General features: G+C 38.1%; 1 protein-coding gene across 8 annotated transcripts in view; it reads right to left on the bottom strand.

Moving 5' to 3' along the window:
* Nucleotides 1-23,596, bottom strand: part of GRID1 (glutamate ionotropic receptor delta type subunit 1) — a 599,405-nt gene that overhangs the window by 97,180 nt on the left and 478,629 nt on the right. For all 8 annotated transcript variants that reach the window (XM_054071863.1, XM_054071868.1, XM_054071862.1 and 5 more), the window contains 3 exons: nt 18,125-18,298; nt 8,791-8,952; nt 7,391-7,510 (listed from right to left, as the gene is read on the bottom strand). In XM_054071863.1, coding sequence (XP_053927838.1) covers nt 7,391-7,510; nt 8,791-8,952; nt 18,125-18,298 — 456 coding nt within the window. The remainder of the gene's footprint in view (nt 1-7,390; nt 7,511-8,790; nt 8,953-18,124; nt 18,299-23,596) is intronic.

The following is a 23,596-nucleotide window of genomic DNA, read 5'->3' as shown; positions in this document are numbered from 1 at the left end:
TATGCCTGATACTGACTCCATTTCAGAAGAAGGATGTGGTCTCTAAATGGAAACAAATTTGGTTTTGCGAGACCGATCTATTTTACCTAAGTGCATAAATTCACTCACATCTATAGCAAGAGACACCGTGGCACTGAACCAGGTAGACTCTAGAATTCTTATCCTTCATGCAGGCTCACACTGATTAAAGATTGTACCTATTTTAAGGTAAAACTGAGTGTCTTCTGTGTGGTTTGAAAACAGAAAGCCCACAATTCTCGTGCAGTTCTGCCAGGAACTGGAACCATAGCAGGCAATCTCGACAAGTACTGTTATTTCAGTGAATTAACTGATACAGACAAAGAGGTTTAATCAGAAATCTGACACTATCTTGAATGTAACATTCCAAAAGAATTAATTGAGGAATAAAGGTTATTCTTTTTTTTTGTACAGTATAGTAAAATTAAGGAACCAAGCCAAGGCAAGACAGAGTTTGTGGTACTTTGCGACACAGAAGTTCCTCATGTCTCACATTGGGGCTGACCACTAAGATGCCCTGCCATTAAATCTGACTTTTGAAGAACAGCATGTGAAAGTTTTTGGTAAACAGTAATATAATCTGGCATGGAACAGCAGAAATAAAAGCAAAAAGTGAAGAGGAATTTTAAATAACTTCTGTTTCTGTTGTTTATTTTACTAGGATTAAGCAGAAACATTTTTCTTAACAATACTATGATGTAGCACAACCAATTAGCTTAACTATCTGTATTTAAACATCCACTATTTGTCGTACTGAATATATCACAGCAATTTACAGATGAAGACAACACAGTTATCCTGGATTCTAAAATTACTGCTGAAATAAATCACTTCATATGCTATGCTTGGCACTCACACATATTTGCAGTTTAACAAATCACATAAGCCAACAATAATTAAAGGAGTTAGATGCATTTCAAACACTACAGAAAGGAAACTGTGCTTGGTCTCCCTCAACCCACAGTCCTTGCAGCTGCCCTCAACACAGAAATCATGCTACAAAAGAAGAGATGTTAGAAACCCTTAGTCTAAGCACTTCTGGAAAGACAAGTTGACATCCATTCGATCTGTTAGTTAAAATAATTGAGGTTGGATTTTGCCACTGTCATTAATATCTTTCAAAGGGACTTTGCTAAACAGAAGTTATGACAAAAGAAGCAAGTTCTTCTGGGTTTGGCATGAGTTTTAAACAACAATCATGGTTCAGAGAGATTTCTTAGAGTAGGAAATGAAAAAAACGCAGACTGATACTGTGCAAAAGAGAATAGCAAATAATCTTTGTCTTTGGATTTCTGAAAAGGTAAAAAGAATTTGTGAAGCTTTTTTCAAATACTTGCTATTTTCTTTGGTATTATGCTCAGAAAATCCTGACCTCTTTCCCTATGGAAATGCATTTTTCTTCATAACGTGCACACTTGAGCACAGAATTCTTCACAAGCCAAGCTACAGAAAAGAATTTTCTCCTCATCCCATTCTGAACACGCTCCTAAAATCCATCAATAAATTATAGGAGCTTTGATGAAAACTTCATCATTAAAGATGGGCTTTTAGAATGCTGGTTTTAACACTCCCAACATCCCAGTTTTATTCCATACTGCATATGTGTTAAAAAAAAAAGGAGAAACTTATATCCAAGATTCATTATAATCAGATAAGTACGACATAGTATGTGACTTATAAATTAAACAGAACTTCTAAACATACAGGCAGTGGTGCACATGGGCTGTGGAAACTTCAGCAGTGTCTGAATTGCTAGAGGTACCCTGGCCCCGCTCATAACTCATCTACGGCTGCTTTCGGAAATCTAGCCTCAAGCTTCGTGCTGTGAACATGTCATATCAACAGCTGAATAGTCTTCCAAAGGAGAAGACCAGCATGATCTTACATTTGGAGGAATTCCAAGCAAAATTTGCAAGACATCCTTTTCACTTGGGGTTGACACTGGTATAATTTGCAAATACATACAGCATTTTGTGTTTGCAAATACAAGTAACAGTTTATGCAAAAGCATGGATCTGATTGGCAATATTTTTCAAAAACATAAAATAAAATCTTATAAAGAACTATGTGTCATGGATTTGTAACAAAAAACGCATTCCTAAACTTGCTTACCTACTTTTCAGTTAGTGAGTGTAATAATTCAGATATAATTTTACAGTGAAAACATGTGGAACATAGAATATTCCAATCACAAAAGCAAATCCAATTCGATGAACTTGGTCAAAAAGGGATCCATTTCAGAAAACACACTCAAGTTCAACATACTTCTTCTCTAATATTTTTCTATAGTTTAAAAATCGATCACAGCCATTTCTTATATGTTTAACTGCAATTTACCATGAAAAATTCAAGTTCTGGAATTTGCAAGGAATAAATCCATCTTGTACACAAAATTACAAGTAAGAAATGAAGGAGGTTTTTATTTTGAGTAAAATAATCCGGATTTTTCTTCAGTTTGACACAATGTATTTATGGGTTGAATCACAACACTTTCTTCTCAGATTATTACTACACTTATTAAACTCAAGCAGAAAGAGAAAATTAAACCAAATGTAAATACCTTTGCATGCTAATAGGGAATCTTTTGTGATCACAAGTAGCTAGGACTTCAGTCTTGAATTTCAGATGAAAGATACCTTGGTAATGCAGACTAAACCAATTTATTGTACCCGAGCATATGTTTATGACGTACTCAAGCAGGAGACAAGCATCTGTTTTAAGGCTAAACTCAGGCAATTTAGTTATGTGTTTTTCCATACGAGTAAAAACGATTTCATTACAATCTTAGTAACCACCTAAGATAATCCTCTTCGGTATGTATCTTTTAGTGGCATGTGATGTGACTGGGCAATATTCTGGCAGAAGAAAGCACTTAATACTCCATACTCTTAAAAATACAGTTCCTTTTTGCAATGAATAAGCAGCATAGGATTTCTCATCATGATAAGGATGAGATTCTGTGTAAAAGTAACAAACCCAATTAAAGCACTGTATCAGATTTCAGAAATAGAGTTTCAACTACTGTGAAACACCTCACAAAAACACTTTGCAGCGACTCCTGCAATCTGCCTCAGGAGCGCTGGAGGAAACAAGTAGGGCTGCTTATGAAGCAGATGATATTTCAATAAAATCTAATTTTTAAAAAAATGAAAACATACCAACTGATAGGAATGAACAACCAGTGGTAAATATAATTTTGAACAGAATGTTTCTTATGAAATACAGCATGTGTGTAAACCATTAATTCTGCCTTCATTACAGCCAGCTCAGGAAAGAATTGCAGAGTGCTTTATGAAAAATATGATTGCTGTCATGAAATAAACTAAATAAGCATCATTTCACACTTACAGAAGATCTCCCTGCCAAGGATGAAGATGAAGATAATCATAAAGCCCCTAACAAGCATTATCTGACTAAGCCTTAATCATATCCCTACAAGGGCAGTTTGTGTTAATGTTTCTGCACACGTGGTGGAACAAGAACAAATAGGTTTACACCTCAAGAGCTCACAGTGAGTTAGCAAGTTGCTTGGAATACCACCCTGGAGTCCCAACTCCTTTATTTTCGCTCTCACAGATGGATCATTGAACTATTGTGCAGAATCCACCCAAGTGCAGAAAGATAAAAAACATGAACCAGCTCAGATGTTCCAGAAGTTACAGCTTTCATTAATAAAAATTAATAACATAGATGGTTATAGGCTCAGCAAACTTCAGGTAGAGATGTTAAAATGTAAACATACAAGAGAGGCTTTATGCATCCACATAGGTAGAAAAATAAATTCATAAAAGACTAATAAATAAGAACCTAAAAGAGGGTGAAAAAGAAGAATGTTGCTAACAGTATATTCGGAGGAAGATCACTCAGTGTTGAGTAACCCAGCAATTAAGGCTGGTGCTGAATTTGATGCACACACTCTTTGCATGGGAGGTTGAGATAAAATAAGAAAGGTGTTTTTTTCCACGACAGATGAAAATCCTAAGAATCTCAAAGGATTTTTGAACATAATATGCGATCAGTCTCATTCCTTCTACTCCATACACTTTACCTGAACACTTAATATCACTTTTTCTTGTTCTCCAAGTTATACGTCCTCTGGGTTTCATCCATCCTTTCTTTCGCTCAAATTTAATTCAATTTAAAACGTTAATATGGCATCAACCATACTTGTTTTTCTGTTGATTCCGTTTCATTTTATACTTTTTACAGTTCTCTTATCTACCCATATCCAACTCTTCTATTTTTATTTTTTTTTTTTATTATACAGATACTCAGGTCGCTATTTTGAAAGGTTTTTACAGACCTCAGGAACATAAATCATACTGGCAATCATCATGCACTAGGTATTTAAGCCTTTTTAATTTCCCTGACAACCTCATCCTTCAACTTTCAAATGCCCTGATAAGTCACCACACTGATCTCTTTTTTAAGCACGAATATACCATGCTTTCTCAACCTCCACATGCAGACATTGAATAGAAGGCAGTTACTTGCGCCTTTTGTAAGGTAAGGTGGTATACCCTAAGGGTCATACTCTGTTCTTCTATGTTTAAAACCAAGAAATCAGAGCATTTTCTGAAGTTTCCTTTTCACTTAAGTACACCCAAACAAAGGAAAAATGAAACACACAAAATCCACAAAAGACATTATCAGCCTTTAGACAAAAATACGGTGATAGACTTGTGGAATAAAGGAGAAGGTACACTAAGTGAGCAAGTACATCTATTTACTTGCACTAATATGTCAATCACAGCTATTGGAAAGAACAATTATTTGCAGAACAACCAGATCTCAGGGTAACTAGGAAGAGTCAGGTTGCCTCTACCCTGAAAATTCCTGACAGATTTCAGTTACTATCTTGGACATTCCCCTAGGTGGAAACGACCTCTGAGAAACACTCTAAGGGATACTGAACATTAAGAGTCCACTAGGTTTTGACTAAGGCTCAATACTCAGTGCTCAATACTCAATACTATTTTGCCCTACCGTGTCACAGATACTGTGGAAAGGGCAGAGATGAATAGAGACAGATACTCTCCATACAGAGGGGAAAAAAACATGCAGAAAGAGCCTTTGTTTTTCACCAAAAATGCATTCCTCCACAGCTAAATACAAGTAAAGACCAATATGAAAAGAACTGACAATAAATCAGAATTCATCTCTCAGTTAAGTCATATAAACAAGACAAGCATGACTTTCTGAGCTTTTAATAGTAATTCTGAGATCCAAAACATTTTTGCTGCAATAGTAAAAAATCAGGCTGTCAGAATACACTGGAGTTCTGTCATAGTTTTGCTCCAAGAAATACCAGTCTTCGAGGTTCTTCTATAGACTTCTCTAGTTTATTGCCAACTTGTTAATCCATTTCTATTAGGGTAAAAGGATCATTTTCATGACTTCATTTTAGCTCACAGGAGCATTCCACAGCCACTAGCTTTTTACCCATTTAGAATTACATTCCCTTTCATTTTAGGAACTGTATAATGTTCTTGATTTAACATCCAAAGAGTTAAACCTTCCTCTATTAACCAACTAATTCCAAAGTGGCACATTAGGGATCAAAAGTGATCAGTAGTACATCAGTTTAGCCATTTTAGTAATTTTCCCATTTTGTTATTTTACCTATTTCTTTGTCTTATGGTCCCTTTTGAGTGATATGTTACATATCTACACACATTTGGATTGAACCTCAATTTGGTCAGGGTGCTACACATACTAAAGCGAGAGCTCTTCTATATGTATTACCATATTTGAAATGTACATTAGAAAAAAAGTAATAATATACGCTCACACATTCCCATTTCCCTCTAAGGCCTCAAAGCTGTTCTGAGTGGTAATTGTGCCAACTGAAGAGAAAGGTAAATTGAAGTATAAAGTGATTATATGACTTACTCAAGGTCACCTGGGAATTCTGTAAAAACTGGAATTAAACTCAAATGGCCCATAGCATCCATCTACTAGGGTGATACAGCATTAAAAGGACACTCATGATTTTCAGTAGTGGCAGCTAGAAACAAAGTCCACAGCGTCTCACATCTCATACTTCTGCTTTGCATAGGTGTGCATAAAGTGAGGAGCATGCTTCTGTTTATGAACCAGAATTCCTTCCTAGACCTCCTAAGCCAACTCTGTTTTATTGGCTAGGCAACACTGCTTCCAAAATTAAGATAAATTCCAAATTAATGATGAAAAGTTAAGATTTCCTGATTTCCAGTAGAAATCTTCTGGAAGTCAAAGTGGACTGAGAAATAAACTTTTCTGGTCATTATAATAGCAGAGGGCGCCTTGCCCATCTGAAGTCTTCAGAGAGATCTTTCGGCAGAAAACACAGGTTTTTCAATTATGACTCCTGGAGCTTTACGCATTTCAAATACTTTGCTTCCTTCTGTTGAATTTCTAATAAATATTGCGAGCCTTTAGCTCTATGTCCAGAATCCTTGGACCAAATTAGAAACTAAAAGAATCTCAGGTTTAGCTGTTTAAGATGATAAGGTAAACATAAGTCCTCTGTTATGTTTTTTCTTTCAGACTCATGTAATTCAGGTGAATCAAAACAAAACACAGAAACCAATGGTGACATGAAAATAGATTGTAATAAATTTTAATTCACCACAGAATCTACTTTTTTCAGCTCTGCTTAACGTAGAACCCATTGAACATAGAGTGCTAATGTCTGTATTTCAACAAGCTGACCAGTTTAGGGACATTTTGTAGCTTGGATTCCAATCAGAACCTCACTGTTCAATTGAGCATTTCAGGTATTTTTGGAGCATCCCCTCTGCATGAACATGTTCAAGGTAACCTACTCAGTCCATGACAATTTATGTTAGTAACACCACGGAACCACTATAACTACCTTCTAATCCCCACCGGTCACTGTTCCACCAGCTACCATTGATAGGTCATCCTTTACTTCACATGATACAGCATCATCCATTCCGGAAATTATCTTGTCTAGAGGTTTTTTTTATTTATTTATCTCAAATACTTGCATCAGCTACACTTTGAAACATCTTTGTGTGTTTAGGTAATTTATATTCTCAGCTTTCTTAGTAAGACAAGTGACAGTTATATCAATTAGATCTTAATTAACAATAAAAGGAGAATTGTGCAGTCTGCACGATTATGTTCACAGTATTGTTATGGCACTGCATCATTACTACACATATGGAAACAGCTTGCAGGACTCCTGCCTGCCAATGTAGAATTAGCTTTCATGATTTAAGTAACATTAGAAAATATTTGTCTGAGAGTAAATTTCTTCTGCAGTGTAACACTAATCCAATCTTAAACAACAACATTTTCTCCTGTGAAGCAGAACGTATAATATTTAGAAGCAAACAAATGAAAGAAAGAAGCAGTATATCTTTACCCTCCGCACGTCTTTGCCAAATGTCTCGCTGTAGCTAGTGCCCAGTATTTCAAATTGAACATAGGGGTTGGCGCCATCTTCTCTGAACTCCATAACACCAGTAAGCCCAGTTATATGGCCCTAAGGAAATAAGTTTCAGAAATTTTAGAATAGAACAAATCTGCCTTTACAAAAACTCCTCTTCATTAAACGTATGCCAAATCTGCTCAGAACATGTTTTACACTGAACTCAAGTGAGGCAATTACGTGTTCTTCAATAGCTCAAACATAGAGCTCTTTTACTTTTTCATTTCGAGAAAATTACTTTAGCACTATCACATCCACTGTATATCGTGAAAAAAGCCATCAGGTCTTCGTTGTTCACAAAGACAGATCCCAAAGAAAAGGAGAAGGACCTTCGTGGACCACGAGACAACAGCCCTTTAAGTGTAACTGAGGGCAGCAGGTTCAATTCTGGTGTTGATTATAAAGGCATGAACTCCAAGTCCAAAAGAGAGCCTGCTATGCTCCCAAAAGAGGCATGAAAAAAAAGATAAAATTTTAACTATTACGAAAACCTCTCTGTGAAAGTATCTCAGTTTGATCTGTGGTTTGTAGCTAAGAAGCTTGACATGACAGTAAAGTTGGAATTAATTTAGCAATAAAGGATGGCATCATGAGGACTCATTAAAGTGTGACATCACACTCAATCAAATAGTACCATTTTACTAAAGGAAAATCGTTTCTTCAATATATATGGGAAACAGGTTTTTTTTTTTCTGAATAATTCCTAAAGTTAGTATAGCAAAAAATGAGTATTTTTTCCACCAGTATTTGTGATCAAATAACTTTCATACAAGAAGTTACCATGCATCTGCGAAGCACTGTCCATACTTGAGCAATTCAACATGCTGCAAGACAGTGTAAACTGTTAGTGACAGCTTAGCTGAATCGGATCCTTTTTGCTGTGGGCTACAGTACACAAATAGATACTTACCAACACTCAGCTAACTTACAAAGCTCACTGAGCTGCTGTAAATGGAACATAAGTTTTAAACCCTATCGTTGGTTGGCCCCTCAAGCTCCTTAAGTTCTTCTCTTAGGGAAATTATGATGATGCATGCACACATGCACCTATGTGACTCTTCCTAATTATACTACCTCCACAGAAAGTGGCTATGAGAACAACATCAGGAGAACACACACCACTGGAGCAATGCTACAGCGTGTGTAATTTGTCTGTAATAAATCACTTGCTTGTTTAATAGCTCTAGATCGTTCCTGGTAGTCATAAATCATCTCCTTGTAATAAATCAACAAAAAGTTGAATACAGGCCAAAAACTTCTTCAAAAGCTAATCCCAAGTAGAAATGAAGCAACTCTTTTAATTGCTCGCACGACTGCAGTTTGTCTATTCTTACTTTCTTAATAGTCTCTAGCATGGATCGTCCTCCATTCCAAGGTTTGGTGGATTTCCTCATGCAGTTCAGGCTTGCCATGCTGTGCCATTTCCTGTCCTCCAGTTTTCTGTGGAAAGCATTGGCCAGCATGAGCACACTGTCATACAGGTACAGGTTGGACACCTGCAAACAATAATAAGAAGGAATGAGCCTCTCTTCATTTGACCGTTCTTTCAAAGAAACTGTAAAAAGCAGCAAACAGTCAAAACAGAAGAAGACATAACTACAAACTACAAGCTGGATGTTTGACATGTTCAACAGTCAAGGCAGTTCAAACAAATATCAGCGCTCACTCCCCTTCCTCACACCTACTTTCCTGCTTGGCACCCAGGCCCTTCTGGCCAAGGGATGCTGGCACACTCGCATTCCATGTGCATTACCCACACTGCTGCAATGCAGTGCTGTAAAGATGAAAGAGATCGCAGTTCAAACATAAACTCAAGGAGTGCAGCCATCTATCAGTGAAAGGCAAGGATTGCTACTTTGTCAGCCCTTCTGGCAAGGAGAAAAAGATAGAATGGAATGAAGTTCTTGGGGTTTTTTTTGTTTATTTGGTAATCCTTCGTACTTTCCTGCACAGTACGATATAATACTAATGCAGCTGTTTAGAGTATAGGGAGGAGAAATGACAGTACTATTTTGGCATTATCATCTCTCTCCACCAAATATTTGGGAGACTGGTTATCGTTCTGCTTTCTCTGGAGCTATATCACATGAGTAATGCTCAGCTACGACTCTCATGTTTCAAACTATGACACAGCCAGCAATACAAGGTCCAATCCTCGACATGCAGCAGTATCTACCTATCTATTTGAAGTGGTAAAATGTCAGCAGTGGAAGTTGGCTGAGGGAAGTGATTTAAAAAATATAATTAGATAATCTCTTGGGTCCACTGCTTTCCTTCTCTTCCTACTTCTTAGAGGAGACGACAAAGTTCTGCACTTATAAAGGACTGAAAGCTCGAAGGAACTGCTTTTGAGAACCTCAGCCTACATGACCGTGCATACAATCCAAACTGAAACAAAGCCATCTCATGTTTACCAACCTGATCTTCACAGTCCAGTTAGATCTAGAACAGATTTTGTATCACCATTGCCTCACTATTTTCTTTGGAAAGAATGATATAAACCAAGAGACAGCAAGAAAGCGTCTCCACATGAGACGTTTCTCCACTACTTAAGTACTTCTGTACATCTGGAGATATGCGCCAAGGCAGAAGAAAATATTTCAGAGAACACAGCAAATTACTTTTTGCCATGGAAAGAATGTTTTGCACATCCTGTTGTACACACTTATCCACTGCTAATTTGCCACTCTAGTTCTTTTACTGAAAGCCTCATCCAATAAATGGGTACATGGCACTTTCTAATCAGCAAAATTCCTTTTTTTTGTATAATCATACTCTGAGTACTTACTCCACTAAAAATGACACAGATATATCACTACATTTCACCCCCTACTCATTGAAGAAACAATATCCTATGGAAGAGTAAGTAGACTTCTATTCAACACAATCAACACGTCTTTTTTTATAATAGAAAATAGGCAAGCTAGGAAGAAAAAAAAACAGCAGCAAAACCTCCACAACCAAGACTGAGTTTGTAACATTAAGGAAACCGATTCTCTTTTCCAGTATTATATTTGTTCAGTCTGCTAGTCAAGCCATAAATTAACAGAAAATATAGAAGTCCATGTTATTAAGGGCAGAACCATTTAAAACTTATAAAGCACGGCCCAAAGCATCTGGTTTTGCACATTGGCCAAAATTCACTGTCTAGACAGAGTTATTTAAAACAAGAGAAGGTAGGCTGTTCAGAGGGTAGTATTGTTTTGGTATTTTGGTAGGCCTCTATGTAAATAATCACCTCTCTGAAGTGCAAATAATAATCAAGAACAACCAAAAATATCCTGGCAACTTAGAAAAAAAATGTCCTTTTGATCCTTTGTAGTGTGCAGAGCAAAAGTCAGCTCCTGAACACCTACAGTAGTATAGATTGAAAGTCTTTGCCTAATCCCAAATGCATTCCAAAGCTTCTGCCTTTCTGCTATAAGAAAAAACTATGGAATCAGGTCTAATTTGATATTTGAGTAGTGCTGTGTACATGGTAGCCAAACAACTGATTATTTCAATACCTGCAGTAAGATATATTGCTAAATTATTGTCAGGTATATTTTTATCTTCTTTTTTCCTCATTCTTTTCTGAGGTAGAAAAGTAACAATACTAAACAACTCATATATGATCCTGTTCTCAAAATAATATTCACTTTCTACTTTAATTCATTATTATTTATGTATTTTCTTGTAGAAAATGTTACTCCAAAGATGACGCAGAAGTTCTGGCTTCATCTCACAGTAAATCCAGGGTTATAATAATTTCCTTTATTTTCTATTATATCCATTTTAACACAACAAAATCTCTGCATGTGTACCAGGTTATATTTGTACCACGAGTTTGCTGTAACCTCCAGAAAAGCAATGTTGTGAAAAGAAAAAGGGTTCAGTGGACTAAGTCTGCATACACTTGTTAGTACAACTACACACACATTTCAATTTTCAGCTGACTATCAAACCCTGTCTGAATACAAACACGACCACTGAAACAGAATTTGTGACAAACCCAAGGGATCAGCTTTACTCTGTTTTCACCAGTGCTGTCAGAGACATGGGGAAAATATTTAGAAGTTAGTCTTCAGGTAGCATTCAGAATTGGTAGCAAAGCAAGGGAAAGGAAAAAAACAGGTGATGTTCTCAGCTACTTTGGGTTTTCCAAGCTCTGGAGTATTTTCTGTTTCCCTTATTTATGTATTCACAGGGGGAACAGAGGAGAGAAGGAAATACACATCTGCCTTCAGGGATTTCCCTCCACGTAATAAAAATTCCTAGATTAGAACAAAGTGTTTAATGTCTGTTCTGTTCAGCAGAAGAAACAGTAATTTTCAATTCTTCTTTCACTTCATTGTTGAGAGCTGCAAGAGCTGGAGGTATTATGACTGAAATGCTTTTTGATCTATCTGCTATGAGAACAACAGTGACGTTTCATCAATGTATTAAAGAGCATGCCCTATATATGAGTAATTTTAGGCATGTTCTGGTACATCTTCTGAAAATTATTCCAGACTTCATGAATCTTTATTGTGCAGTGAAGAAAAAATCCACCATACGCTAGCAGAGCAGAGCAGAAATTTTCAATAAGAATGGAAATCTCTCCTTACCGTGTTATTAAATGTCATTTTATAAAGGTTTTTATGTGAATTTAATGAGATTTTCCAGAGTGATTTTACTTTTAAAGTTATATATGAAGATACTTTTTGGCTCCTTCAGAGGCAGTAATCATAGACAAGTGCTCTTCTGGGAAAGCCGGCAAGCCACAAAGACTGACCCCATCTTCTGAGCTGCCAGCAGAGCTAGAACTCTCACCAGACAGGACTGTTGAAGAGACCAACTGAGACAACAAGCTGACACTCAGATGCCACTACTTCAAAAACTCTTTCCCAAGCTGGGCATCTGTACCTCGCTGCTGCCAAAATCACCCTGTGAGGGGCCAAATAAGTCAGCTCCAAGGATGAAGCAGATGGAAGAGTAGTTTGGACTGAGCACAGCCTGCCAGCAGCAGAAATGCTTGCTGCCTGGGGACCGATATCGTTGCGTGTGCATATGCACACACCAGCATGCCCTAAAACTGCCTTTCAACTTTCAAAGTTCAAGTACTGCCAAATGCAGCTACGCACTTGTGTCTTTAATGACAGGAGGCATCTTACCTGGGGCAGTGAAGATCGATGGTTTACTCAAGGTATACCGGTGTACTTACAAGGATATCATTAGAGTGCAGAGACTGAAAATTGGACCTATTTCTTTCTCTTAAATTAGTTTGCAGAGCTCATTGTGAGACTTTGTATGAATGCCTATGTTTTAAACACATGCTTCACTGCTCATGGAGAACAAAATCACAGCCAGCAGTCTAGGGTTCATGAGAAAACTAGAATAAAAAAAAATCACCCTCATTAAAGACTCAAATGTCAGCGTCAAACTTCCAAAGGGCTATTTATTATCACTGAGGCAAATGAAAGCTTGAATAAAATTGTCCTAAAACTACAGAAAACCAGACCTCAGTTCAAACCTTCTGACAGTAAGGAATCTAACTAGTGTATTATTTGGGTTTTGCCCATTCCTGTGTTAAGTATCTCAAATAATCGAGCTTCCAAAGATTTCTTTGGAAGACTGCACTCTCAGAATCTTTTTTATTTTTGATTGATAAGCACCTTTCCCTTCCTTTTTATTTTTTGCCTTTTCACTGAGTTACACATCTCATACTATTTTTCCCTACTTACAGTTTCTATTCTCTGAATGCTGACTGTCCTTCAGCTATTTATTATGAGCATTTACCATAATTACGAGTGTTTTCTTACTCAGTACGTTTTATAACAACATGTGAACAATAATACAAGAGCTGAATTAGCCTGTAATGCTCAAGCTTGTTAGCTGCAGGCATTGGCTTCGCTCACTAAACCTCTCAAGAACTTGGCACAGCAAATGCTAACTGTCCAGTGAAAGTCTAGCAGAAGACATTTGATAAAGAAAACTGAATAAAACAGAGTCAGACAGGAGAACAAGAGATAATATTGGAATTGCAAAACAGAGTAGAAGATTATAATTTTAACCTACCTCATTTACAAATAAATATGGGTGCAAATTAGGTTTCAGAGGCAGTAGAAAACGAAAAATGGAGGCACTGACCCTTTCTTCTAGCCACCACTGTCTGCTCCCTCACAGAGCACTGAACAAAAAGTCAATGAAATAATTATGCAAATACGGAACTCCAGCACTCAAAAGAGGTGGTGTGAGCAGAGAGGAAGAGCTTGCTCCAGAACGTACCTGGGGTTCCAACCTCCAGAGTGTCACAGAACCCCCCAAGGCCAGAGGGCACCCATGATTTGTTTGGCTTTTTTTAACCAGTTCTGCTAGTGCACCTTGTATAAAACATAGTCTATAGAGCTTCAGGGAGGAAGTATGTCAGGCAACGGGTGGTAAAGTCAGTTCAGGGATACTCTTCATTCATGTGGTACTTGGGAACAGTTTCACCGCGACTGAACATCTGGACAAAAGTCCCAATTAAATGCAGCTAAAGAGACAGGCAAATACAGGTTTGCAAGGAAAGGAGAAGAAAAATGTGGCTCATCAATTCTTCACTGGAGAAAGTGCATGCTTTCACAGGGCTCAATCAATATTTACTAATCTCGGCAGTATTTGAGGGCTGTGTTGTAACAGCAATGTAAATAGGTGAAATGAGAATAGGGCTGTTTAGTTGGACAACACCTCTGGATCAGGCCCTTCAGTTTGGGCAACCAAACATTTCCAAAAAAAGTAACTCCACTTAGAGCAGTCAAACTGCAGACATTCTGAAGAGAAGACAGTTCACAAATAAAAACAGGCTCTGTAGGAACAACTGATAAGAAATGCCCACAACAATATCTGATGGTCAAGTCTCTGAAGAATGAAATTTCTACACAGAGAGAAGTGTAGTTGTTCCAGTGAACACCCTCACACACTCCTCAGCATCTCTTCAAATACATCAAAGCAATGCCTGGAACAGTTATTCAGCAGAGATGCTGGACTTTGAATCCTGTGAGGAATGATCTCATTAATTTTGTGACACAGTTTGCTGGGGTTTTCTTTTTGCCTATTTAATCTTACTGTAGATTTTGGATCATGTTAAATGATTTCAGATACACTATGTCTCTGTAATATGTTTTAATATAAACAGACTCTCACATTGATTGAGCTTATTAACTATATAAACGGCGAATGGGGGAAAACAAAGTGTAATGAGAACTACATTTCTGAAGAGAAATCTTTCTTCAAAAACATAATCAGAAAAAAATGTTTTTGACTTTATGAACGTATGAATAACCTGATGAAAGAAAAAAAAGATCTTCATCGAAACAGAGTTTGTAGACAGGCTTCAAGAATAATAGTTAAATGGGAAGATTTTGGAAAGAAGCAGGTTATACATTAAGATTTCTTCAAACTGAGTCTTTAAGATGATGCGTGAAATAATCAAAACAGTTTTGTAGTGGTAATCCCACTAAATACCATTCAAATGCCACATAGGGATATATACTATGTCTATCTAGGACAAAGTATAAATCCTGAAGTGTTTGTCTTCAGATGAGACAACACTGATAATGCTGACAGCCCAAACCACAGGACACTCATTACCAGTAGAAGACAGCAAGTTCTAAACAGTTTCTTTTCCACTTACAAAAAAGTAAGAGAGATGGACACAGAAAATCATGTATGAAGAAGATGAAATAGATAAATGCAGACCTCTGAAGTCAAATAAAATGTCCAAGACAGGAAACTTATAAAGCTTTTTGTCCAGTTGAAGCAGAAACCCAGATGGGTATGTAATATGTGAAAAATAAGGGCATGAGCAAAATTTTGACAAGTGCGTTGATGGAATAAGATTGGATTTCCACAAAGCATTCTGAACAGATGAGTTTCTGGATAAGCTTGCAGAACAGCCTGATCTTTAAGAGCCTTGTCAGAATGCCAAACTGGGATGATCACTCACTGAAAAACAACGTTCCAGGATATGGTACTACACTGAGAACAAAATCGCTCCAAAAAGATTTTTATTAATTTAGCCAGAGCAAAGTTAATAATCCCTGACGTAAATGTTTCTTTCTTTACTAGCTTGTTAAAAATGCTCAGTTCTCTGCTGTAAAAATCTTACAGCTAGAGGCTGACAGAGATTAGCTTATTCTTCTTCAAAGTCACTAAATAAATAATTAACCAACAATAGTTGGTAAGTTACCTTGACAACAAAGAAGTATTAATGTGAGATCGCCCAGGGGAGAATGAGCCAGGGATTTCCAAACTGTGGTGTTAATCAAACTACTTCAAAGCAGCACAAGGACTCAGAGCCGGCAGGCGGTCACTGCCTCTGGTGGGTTCATGCAGCCTGACACTACGCTGGGAGCTACTGCAGCCTCTGGCGACAGGGGCAATTTAGTGATGCACTTCTGCACAGCAAAAGGTCAAAACTATTTTTTAAGCAAAAAAAAAAAAAAAAAAAGGAAACAGAAGATTGGAAGAACCTGAATTGCAGGACAATTAACGGCATGTCAGTCATACCTGGAAATTATTCTAAGCTGTATGCCCACAAGGTGTACATAAGATGTTTTGGCAAAGCTTATGAAAAAACACAGCTATGTAACGCTCTAGGTATAATTGCACCTGCTAAAAGAACCCTATATTCAATCTGTTGAAATTTGAAGATAACACAACATATACTGGGGGCAGCTAACTTGAGAGAGCTTAAATGTGTCCTTTATGTTTCATGATATTTCAATCCAGTGTAGCTGGACATGTCAGCTAATCAACTTCCAAAAGGCAAACTTTGTACCTCCAAGCTTCTTTATCTCTCCTGCTCGTTTATAAGTTCACAGGAACTAATGGACAAAGCATAACCTTACTGTTCCACTCACTTAAAGACAGTTTCTAATGTGGTATAATATTTCTGGAAGATAGAAACTCGGAATGTTTTGCTTCTCAAAACCCACATTTGGGAATCAGCAGGAAGAGGGTCCCTTCCTAAAAGGTCCTCACCAGTGAAATTTAGCAATAGGGCAGGAGGCTGTCCATGCTAGCAAACCAGTTACTGTTTTAGCAAACAAGAACTTGCTCAGAAAGGTCTGTCAAGCCCTTCAAGTGAGTCTCTGCATGGGATTATGCATAAACCAGCACAGACAGCAATACTCAAAATCCTGCTATAATGTAAGATTGTTCTCCAATGAGTAAGTTTTTTGGTGCAGAGAGATAATTTTTTCAACATACCGGAAATTGCTTTGATCCTCTGAAATGAATAGCTTTTGTTCTCGTGACAGCATACCTCAGAGTTACTAACAAAGAGCAAAAGTGGTTTTCCTTTCTAAGCCAATATAGACATAGGTTCTCCTCCATGCAGACAGACCAGTGCTCACAACTACAGTGCAAGTGACTGGTATTTCTCAAACTTGGCCACTGATATGACACAACCAGAGTCAGCAGAGGTTCTCTTCAAGGAGGAAACATCCATATTCCTCACGCAGAGGATTTCAGTCTCTGCAGCTACAACTTTTTAATAGGGCAGAAATAAGTAAAACATCCACTTTCCTTAGAAAATATTGACCTACTGACTCATTTTCTCGAGAATCTCCCTACCTCTCCTAGTTTCCCATAAGCCTTACACCTTGGTCTTCAGAAGCTCTTCCAAGCCAGCACGAGTTCCTTCGGGAAGTACCCTACCCTGTCTCCCTGACTAGGTTGGAGGAGCCCAGGCTTCCAACAGCCTCCTCCCCACAGCCTCACCAAGATGTTTCTACACTCACTCTAACGCACAACATCCATGGTTTGCCAACTCACAGGCTCAGCCACTGTGTCCTCACTCAATCTGTCTCGGGTTATAACTAATTTTGCAGGAAAAGGTTCTAAACAAGATTGTATTCTCAGTTTAACTAAAGCTTTCAGTTTTATCCAACAGCATCAACACCGGTACAAATGAGATACTTAACTGCGTTAACTGTGTCTAAAGTAAACCAGAAACATGTAAAGTCCAATTGAAGGTTCAAGACCTCGGTTTCTAAATTATTGCACCATCCCTGGAAATAGAACCTAAAATTATATTTAAATTACTGCAAGAAAAATTTTGATATCTAGGATAAATTGCCAAGAAATCTCAAGGTGTTACCTACACCAGAGTCAAATCTGTTACCAAAATCTGGAATTTGAACTAGTAGTGCATATTTCACATGCTCAGACAATTATCAGCTGCTAGAGACTTCTGAGGCTATTGAAATGGGACAGATTGAATACATCAGCTGGATTCAGTCCATTTAACTAACTATGAAACATTCCACAGTCCAATACCTATTGAAATTCTGTTATCCTTCCAAATTAACTCTTTCGCAACAGAAGTCTAATAGCCATAAATATAATAAGCAAGCAGTAACACAGCAAGGCTATGATAACACAGTTTTTTCTTTTTTTTCAAATAGAAGAAGATTCTTAAGGGAATGAAATATGCAAAATCAGCTTGGAGTTAGTGCAGCCACTTGCTGGTACTTCACCAACACTTCTAAAGCACTCAGACCTGAGAGGTAAAACAAATAATTAAGTCAGGAAAAGTTGACCCAAAGTTACAGGCCCAGATTTATCTGTACTCGTTTTGTTCTTCCTCTAAGGTAATACAGTCACAGAAAACTATCTCACATCAAATTCCAAAAATGGACTCTTCTGCTGGGCACAGCTACTGACCTGCAGCATCTGAAGATAGCCTTCTTGTGGATCACACAGCAGTGATGATATTCGGTGATTGTTCCTCATGCATCTCTGATTGTTGTCTCTTGAGAGAGGGAAAATTTGCCGGATAACTGTCATCCTCCCCAGAGCACTATGTACCAACTCTAGTATTTCATTGTCAGTGATTTCCTGTGAATGGAGATACAGTCTTTTAAAAACATATATTTGTCCAGAAATTTTATATATTCCTTTCATTACTGGAAAATTGTTTTTAAACAGACAATAGAAGAAAGAAATTATGGATGCACATGCTTAGTCTAGGTCAAATGTTCTTATTCTGTGTATAATAACAACAGTATTTTTTTACACATCATCTGAAACTGAAGAAAAATGCACAGTACCATCTATCTCACCAGTACTAACATACTGCATAGGTAATTCCTCATAGACGAGCACCAAGATAGTCTCAATAGCTTTCTAAGTGAAAACCAAGAGCCTTCAAACCAAATTTATATAGAAAGAGTTTTGGTTTAGCAGAACAGAACCTCACTACATCCACAAAATAAAACAACAAATGGAAAACTACCTTGAGGAAAAGATGGCCCTTACACCTGAGAACAATATTACAAGAAAGTACTTTTCCCATAAGAACAGTAGAACATTTTTGCAGACTAACCCTGATCATGACTCAAGGGAGTATTTTGAGGTTATCTGTAGCAAATAAAAATAGGAGAAATTTCATGGAAGGGATTGACACATTTAGGAATGCAAGTTTCTGCACAGAGAATAATTTCGGCTCAGACATAAGGAGATCTCAAGGACAGGTTGCTCTTTTTTCCAAACTTTGCACTGTTTAGTTTCTTCACAGATCCTCCTATGTCCTTCTAATCCATCCTGGACAGAGCCTGCATCCCCTGCCCTTCTATTGCAACTGAAACCAACTCAACTACACACTTTCTGTATTCTGTATTTTTAAAAAAGCCACAAAACAAAACCTTCCTTTTATACCCCAGGATAAATAGTTTGAAAATCATGGGCCGAGCTGACCCTGAAATCATAACAGCGGTACAGTTTGTGATGGCTATTTCCTGCCAGGAGTTCACTGTGAAGAAGGACGGGCAGAGGCATCATTCGCTCTACTCGTTTCCCTGGGGAACCTCCTCTGCTGGCAGTAGCTTTACATGCCAGCTCTGCACCACTGCCACCAACAGCATCTGCAGGCCACACCAGCCTGTCTCCAGCACATCGTGGCTGCACCACCCAGCCTGCACAGGGCTGCTCACAACACATAATCCATGTCGCTGTACTCAGCCAACAGGGCCCACACCTTGTGATGGGCCATCAGCAGAAGTGAACACAACTTTGGATTTTTAACATCAAAGAAAAAGCAAATTTTGTTTTCTTGCCGTTTTCTCTGTCAAGCTGTGAGTGAAATGACCATGGGGTTATTATGATTACTTGTTACGGTTGACTAGTACTGTAGCTTTGGCTCAATTTAGTTCTTCTTTCTGATTTCTCACTGTATTTTAGGAACATGAATCTTTAACTTTGCAGAAGGTGAAATTCACTGCATTAAGGACAGACCAACTGGCATAACAACAGAAAATCCGAAAATAAATATTTTCTTATGGGAGCCAAAGATTCTGAGGTTTAATAGAACAAGCTAGGTGGCACCTGTAGCCTAGCACGGACATATCGAAAGAGAGCCGCAGGCTCTACAGAACCTTCCAGGCTCCTGCCTTGGATTTCTCTTCTGTGGGGGTGAGGGGTGTTAAAGCCACACAGTAAGCTGAAATTGTAGTCTGAGGGAGAACAATTATACGGGACAGGTTTAACTTATAACCCCAGGGGCTGCAGATCGTGATTCACCCAAACCTCCAGTTCACCTCATGCCACACACATTTTGTGTCCTCTCCAAGCAATGCACAGCCTTTCAAGGACATCTCATAACCTGTCAAAATGCTTAACCCAAGACACGTAAGCCTATACGTATCAGCTCCGAACCACTTCCTCCACGGGATTTCCAGAAGTAAGGTAGTGGAGGAGATCAATTCTGTCAGACAAATCAATCCAGATTCTTCCCACTTAGCTACAGGCACCAAGCAAGGCCCGAATGTAAAAGCCTAGTTACTGCACAGCCAAAGAGGGAAACAGGAGCCTCTGGAGGGAGGCTAAATCTGCCTCTGGAAGGGCCACCTCGTTCCGTGAGGGCAGCTGACAGTAGCTAAACCCTTCAGTGCCTTAGTACAGAACGTAACACCAAGGGGAAAAATAGCTTTTCTATTTTTTTCAGCTGATGGACATTCTTACCAGCAAATGATCCATTCCCTTTAGAAACCGGGTTCCTTTTTAAAACTCTGAAAGCATAGGGAAAAGCAATACTTATTGGAAGAACTGGGAACAAAAGGTCTATGTCTGCCTTTTTGAGCTGGTGCTCTAAAAAGCTAAGGGTAATCACGGGCCTCCACAGGGTGGTACAGCCACAGGCAGGATCACAGGGCGCCTCAGGCAGGGCCAGAAGCGGGAGAGCACCGCAGAGAGCCTGAACTGCTGAGGAGAGCAGGTCATCGCCATCCTGCACTGCAACAGCCTGGCTGGGGCTGCCCTGGCCAGGGGATTGCATGTCTTTCCTCTTGCCTGGCATGGGCACACCCTACAGGCTCACAAGAAAGCTCCCAACCCTGGCTTGGCAGCATGTGAAACCTTAAATGTCACACACAGAAAGGTAATCCGCATTCTGACTGTGATAAATACAAGGGAGAAAAAAAGAAAAAAGAGAAAAAAAAGAAAAAAAAAAAAAAAGAAAAAAAGAAAAACAGCCAGAAAAGGAAAAACAAGGATGTACAAAGTTGGCTCCTACTTTTACACCCATAAAAACAGCAGCATATATTCAAAAAAAAACCCAAAAAACCAGTTCTAAGCCTTTGGGTCAAGGATAAAAACATTTTTTGTTGTTCTTACAATTAAAGTATGTGCACCTAGTTATTTGTTTTAAAGTAACACATTTTTCTTTCCTGTACATGATAGGAAAATTTTCTTTACCATGCAGAACTGACAACTAAGCAAATAATGTAATTTGGTCCTAGAGGGTTGGGGTTTTTATTCCAAATTTATTCCAGATTTCCAACCCTGTTCTAGGATCATTACTCAACATTAGACAGTACACAGTAATTACCATTCATACTATGCATGAATGCCCTATTCTTAGTAGAGCTTATCAGCTGGTTTCTCCAGGCAAGTGCTCCTTGCAAAATTCCATACCACGTGCCCACGTTTTGGCTTCCATGATGTTGCTACCCCAACATGGAGTAAATCTTTACTTAATATAGATGGTGGCTTCTGCTTGTTTCAGGAATATGTTTGAAGTAAGGTTAAAGAATGCAACTCTGTCGCTTGGCACCTTTAATAGCAGTTTGCACTCAGGTCTGTAAATACTGAACTTCTTGAATGAGGATGGAGGGAGAATGCTTTACCCAGGGTTAAAAGATGTTCCCTTATCTACAGAATCATAGAATGGTTTGGGTCAGAAAGGACCTTAAAGATCATCCAGTTTCAACCCTCCTGCCACGGGCAGGGACACCTTTCACTGGATCAGTGAGGCTCAAAGCCTCATCCAACCTGGCCTTGAACACTCCAGGGATGGGGCATATCCTGGATTTTTCCTTTACGAGGGGAAAGATTTTGGCTATTTTGAATATTTCAGAGGATGTTTGAATCTTTGGGTAGGGAGGCATAAGTGTAAGACTACCTTTTCACCTGGGCTAGTTAGTATTATTTCTCACCACCCAACTCAACACTGAAAGGGTATTCCTTTAAATACCGTATTTTTTTTGTTCACATGGCATATTAATGGCAAAGTTTACTCACCAAGAATTTGTGGTGTTTATTTATCTATTTATTTGCACACAAATATGGGTCATTTGGGGAAATCATTTATCTATTTATTTATCTGCACACAAAGAACTCCAGTGAATTTGTAATACCTCACCCTATTGCTCAGGGGAGTAGTTAAATCTGCTCTAGTTGTGCTCAACTATCATAACACACATTGCAAAATGAGACAATTATGTTTCACATTACAATCTCTATTTTCCTAGAGGTAATGACAGAAAATTATAAATTTTAATGACATTAATAATTTAAAGAACCAAAAGAGATTTCCAAAAAGCACATCCCCGAGAAAACTGGAGGATTAAACTGAATGGCAATGAGAACAAGGATGCTGATGGAGACAAACTACAGATTTACGTGGCATTTTCACATTAGGATCAATACCTTTTGTTAGGTTATTCTAATTCCCCTCAATGTGCTATGGACATCTATAAAGGGATGCTTGTTCACTTCTTGAAAATCCAGAAAACATCCTTCTACTAGCTGTTTTTTAAAACGTTCGCAACAGCTTACCCTATAGAGAGATGTATTTACCTTTAACATTATGGTGGTTTCTCTGCACCGCACATGAACACACACATATATAAAGGTTAATCCTTTCAGGGAAGGGCACAATCCATTTTTCATAGCAAAGGAAATGTTCTAATACAAGTCTGCATGATCATCTGTCCAACTCCCATGCTCACTGTCATCTCACGCATCCAAGAGTACCTCACTTCTCTTCCTTTTACCTGATGCTCCTAAAACCTCTACGGGGATGTATTTATAATTTAACTGAAATTAGCTCTGTTTCTAGACGTAAGGACTCTGCACTGTCAAGAAGTACTTATCAGATTGTAGCAAGTGCCTAAAGAGTAGAAGATCCTCTGATTCAGTAACATATTATTACATACTAAAATCTAGTTATCTCAGGAAAAAAATTAAAAACACACAAAATGACAGTGATCAAAAGCTGCAAAAGGACCCCCATCAGTATTGATTTTAATGTGGATTGCACTGATAAAACAAGTCATCAAAAGTCACCTAAACTTGCTAACAGCTGCCAAAGACTGGTTTTGTACAACTCAACAGCGCTACAATTAGGTCAAGACTGACCCCTACAAAATTTTTTGAGCAGAATGCAGGTACCCATGCAGTACAATTTCATGCATAGGCATGCCTTTCAAGCACGTATAAGAAAGTTGTAGGTTTTTGTGAAAATAAGTAAATAAATGAAAATTCCACAGTGTTAAAGATGGAAGTCAAATGAAAAGAAGCAAGATTTCTTTGGGCAAGTAATTATAAATATAGAGTGCTTGGAATAAAATTGGAAACAATTTTTTTGAAAAGAGCTTAGAGTGCTTGCCTTACTTGTATTCGTAAGCTATCTTTAAAAAGTCTCTATTTTTAAAGAAAAAAATAAGGCATGGGGAAGTGTAAAAGATTTATTAACTTCTTGTTGTTAGAGTAAACACAAACATCATTACACAAACTGATGCTTTAAAAAAACCCACAATCTTTTGGCACTTTCATATGTAGAGAAACAGTGAGCAGAATTCCAGTCTACTGGACAGTCCTGGTTTATCCAAGTAAAAATGAAGCCATAATAATCTGTAC

Source organism: Cuculus canorus, chromosome 7 (assembly GCF_017976375.1).
Source record: "Cuculus canorus isolate bCucCan1 chromosome 7, bCucCan1.pri, whole genome shotgun sequence".
NCBI classification, from domain to species: Eukaryota; Metazoa; Chordata; class Aves; order Cuculiformes; family Cuculidae; genus Cuculus; species Cuculus canorus.
The sequence above is the reverse complement of the archived record's forward strand: the minus strand, read 5'-3'. Positions and strand labels throughout refer to the sequence as shown.